The sequence below is a fragment of the Cebus imitator genome, unplaced genomic scaffold (assembly GCF_001604975.1).
Source record: "Cebus imitator isolate Cc_AM_T3 unplaced genomic scaffold, Cebus_imitator-1.0 Scaffold473, whole genome shotgun sequence".
NCBI lineage: Eukaryota > Metazoa > Chordata > Mammalia > Primates > Cebidae > Cebus > Cebus imitator.
In genome coordinates this window covers 502,686-505,891 of record NW_016107788.1, presented here as the reverse complement: position 1 = coordinate 505,891, position 3,206 = coordinate 502,686, and the positions used below count along the sequence as shown (strand labels likewise).

Sequence of the window (3,206 nt, the reverse complement as noted above, 5' to 3'; positions counted from 1 at the left end):
CTGCTCCCACCCTCCCCCAGGGCCTCCCTCCCTTTTCTCTCCCACACTCGGTCACCCCTCCTTCCTCTCTGCCTCTGTTTCTAGTTCTCGCTCTGACTTCCCGAGCCCTTTTTCATTTGTCTGCTTCTCGCTCCCTTCCGGGTCTGTTCCCTCTTCCTCCCTCTCCCCTGGGCCTGTTTCTCGATGTCCCTGTCTTTTCCCCTTCTCAGGGGCCTCTGTTTTGCTCTCGCTGTTTCTTTCTCACTGCCCTCCCTCCGCCTCTCACCTCTCTGTCCTTCTGAGCTCTTTTTCACTCTGTCTCTGCATTTGCCCTTTGCACTGTCAAACTCCTTCATCTTGCCACTTGATGTCTGTATTTCTCCATATCTTTCTTCCTCTGTCTCTGCCCGCCCACGTTTTTCTCTTTCTCTTTCCCTCTTTGGGGACCCTCCCCCATGCTCCCCTGCCCCGTCTTCCTTTCCCCTGTCTGCCTCCTCATCCTTCGACTCCCATCTTTCCCTAGCCATTACCAGCTCTGGCTGGGTCGCCATGACTTGTTTGAGGATGAAGACACAGCCCAGTTTGTTCTTGTCATTGAGAGCTTCCCACACCCTGACTTCAACATGAGCCTCCTGAAGAACCCCACCCGCCTCCCAGGCGAGGACTACAGCCATGATCTCATGCTGCTCCAGCTGAAGGAGCCTGTCCAGATCACAGATGCTGTGAAGGTCGTGGAGTTGCCCACCGAGGGTGTCGAAGTTGGGAGCACCTGTTTGGCCTCCGGCTGGGGCAGCATCGAACCAGAGAAGTGTATGTGGGGGCAGACTGTGCAGGCCAAGGCAGGGCTGGGGGTGCCTGAGTCGGAGGGAGAAAGGGCCAGGGAACCAGGTGTGGTCTGGCTGCAGCCCTTTTTCTCCCGGGTTCCTAGTCTCATTTCCAGATGTTCTTCAGTGTGTGGACCTCAAAATCCTGCCTAATGATGAGTGCGACAAAGCCCACACCCAGAATGTGACAGAGTTCATGCTGTGTGCCGGACCCCTGGAAGATGGCCAAGATACCTGTGTGGTGAGCCAGTCCTGCCCCCAGAGTCTAGAAGGGCTGGGGGAGGGGACTCAGCCTCTGAACTGGCTTCTGAGAACTAACTGGGCATCTGCTTCACTGCTTCGCAGCTAGCTGTAGCCTCCCGCCCCATCAGTGCCCCAGCTCCCCTCCCTTCCCCTGCCCATTCAGGTACAACTGCATCTCACCCCCCCGACACCAGAGTTCACCGTTCCTCCCGGTAACGCAGTTACTGTTGAGTCAGAGAGGTGACCTCTGTGATGGCCTGCCCCTCCTCCCACTGACCTGTCTGCAGGGACTGTCCTCCTGGACCCTGCCCCTGAGCAGGAGCTGGTCCCCGAAGTCCCTTCCCTATCGGCCAGGACTGGAGCCCTGTCCCCTCTGTGGGAATCCCTGCCCACCTTCCTCTGGGAGTGGGCGCTGGAGGTCCAGGTCTGAGAGCTGGGGCTGCCCAGGCAGAGCTTGGATGCCACCGTTCTCACCCTCCCCACCTGGAGCTCCCAGGGTGACTCAGGGAGCCCACTGGTTTGCGGTGGCATCCTCCAACAATCATGTCATGATCAGAGATGGGATTTCACCATGGTGGCCAAGGGGTCTTGAACTCCTGACCTGAAGTGATCCGCCCACCTCAGCCTGACAAAGTGCTGGGATTACAGGTGTGAACCACCGCACCTGGCCTTATGCCGAAGCTTAAGTGCTCTTCTGTTTCTGGAAGGTTTGTGGTTCTTGTACACATTTATTGTCTTCATTGCTTTTAATTTTTTTTAAATTTCTTCTCTTTTATGGAAGGAATATGTTCGATTGTCTTTACTTTTTTAAAAATATCTATCATTTTCTCTCAAGTTGTATTTTTGAAAAAATCTGTTTCTGTTCATTGGCAAGAAAAGAAAGAAATAAGGGATTTTAAAGCAGGAGCCCACGGGGAAGTAGAGTGGAAGTTCTTGACAAAACTGAGGCATTTACCCTACAGTTAGGTGAGGGATGGAGAGCATGCCTGGTTCTGCCTCAGAAAATGTATAAAGGTAATAAGTTGGCAGCCCCGGTCCAAGGAGGGCTGCACTGCAAATGGACTGCACGCTGGGTCGTGGCAGGGCAGAGGGGTTTGGGAGCTGCATCTGGGTCAGGGACCCCTGTCAGGTGGGTTGGTCCCGGTGGTGCCACCCGCCAGCCCTGCATCTTAGGTCCGCTGCCACTGAAGAAAACCATGAGATTCGGGTTGCTGTGAAAGCGATTTATTAACAGAGGACTGTCAGAAGCAGGTGAGGAAGACAGAATAGTGTAGGGGAAGGAGCCAAGGAGAAAGACATGATGTGGGCTTGGCTCGAGTCACCCTTCAGCCTGAGCCTGATGGTGGCTCTGGAGGATGAATTGCCCCCACAAAGCCCCCACCTTGGCTGGGTGTCGTGGTTCACACTTGTAATCTCAGCACTTTGAGAGGCCAAGGTGGGTGGATCACTTGAGACTAGGAATTCAAGACCAGCCTGGCCAACATGGTGAAACCCTGTCTCTACTATAAAAAAAAAAAAAAAAAGCTGGGCGTGGTGGTGGGCACCTGTAATCCCAGCTACTCAGGAGGCTGGCACAGGAGAATCGCTTGAATCCAGGAAGTGGAGGTTGCAGTGGGTGGGGATCACACCGCTGCACTCCAGCCTGGTTGACAAGAGTGAGACTCTGTCTCAAAAATAGTAAATAAAAAGCGCCCACCTTGAAGGAGGATGCCTGACTTCTGTTCCCCAAGCTCTGTGCGTCATCAGCCACTGCCTGCTTTACAGTGAGGTGGGCATGATCTCCTGGGTAAGGCAGCTCATGAAGCAGTCAAGAGCTTTAGAAGACAGTTCTTGAGGGACAGAGGTGTTGACAGTTGTTATGATACCTTGGTTCTCGTCTTTTTAGTTTAAAAGAATTTAAACTAAAAAGAAGAAGAGCTAAAGATCCTAAATATATACACACCCAATACAGGAATGCCCAGATATATAAGACTTATAAAGAGACTTAGACTCCCACACAACAATAGTGGGAGACTTCAACATCAATATTAGACCGATCAATGATACAGAAAGTTAACATCGATATCCAGGACTTGAACTCAGATCCAGAACAAGTAGACTTAATTAATATTTATAGAACTCTCCACTTTAAATACACAAAATATACACTCTTATCAGTAC

The 3,206-nt window shown here is 52.1% G+C and overlaps 1 protein-coding gene across 1 annotated transcript in view; it reads left to right on the top strand.

The window, feature by feature from the left end:
- Positions 1 to 239: 239 nt before the first annotated feature.
- The window catches only part of LOC108291981 (kallikrein-1-like), a 5,606-nt gene continuing 2,639 nt past the window's right edge, over positions 240 to 3,206 (top strand). The window contains exons 1-3 of the mRNA XM_037732844.1: positions 240 to 789; positions 908 to 1,044; positions 1,543 to 1,591. Coding sequence (XP_037588772.1) covers positions 435 to 789; positions 908 to 1,044; positions 1,543 to 1,591 — 541 coding nt within the window. The 5' untranslated portion in view covers positions 240 to 434. The remainder of the gene's footprint in view (positions 790 to 907; positions 1,045 to 1,542; positions 1,592 to 3,206) is intronic.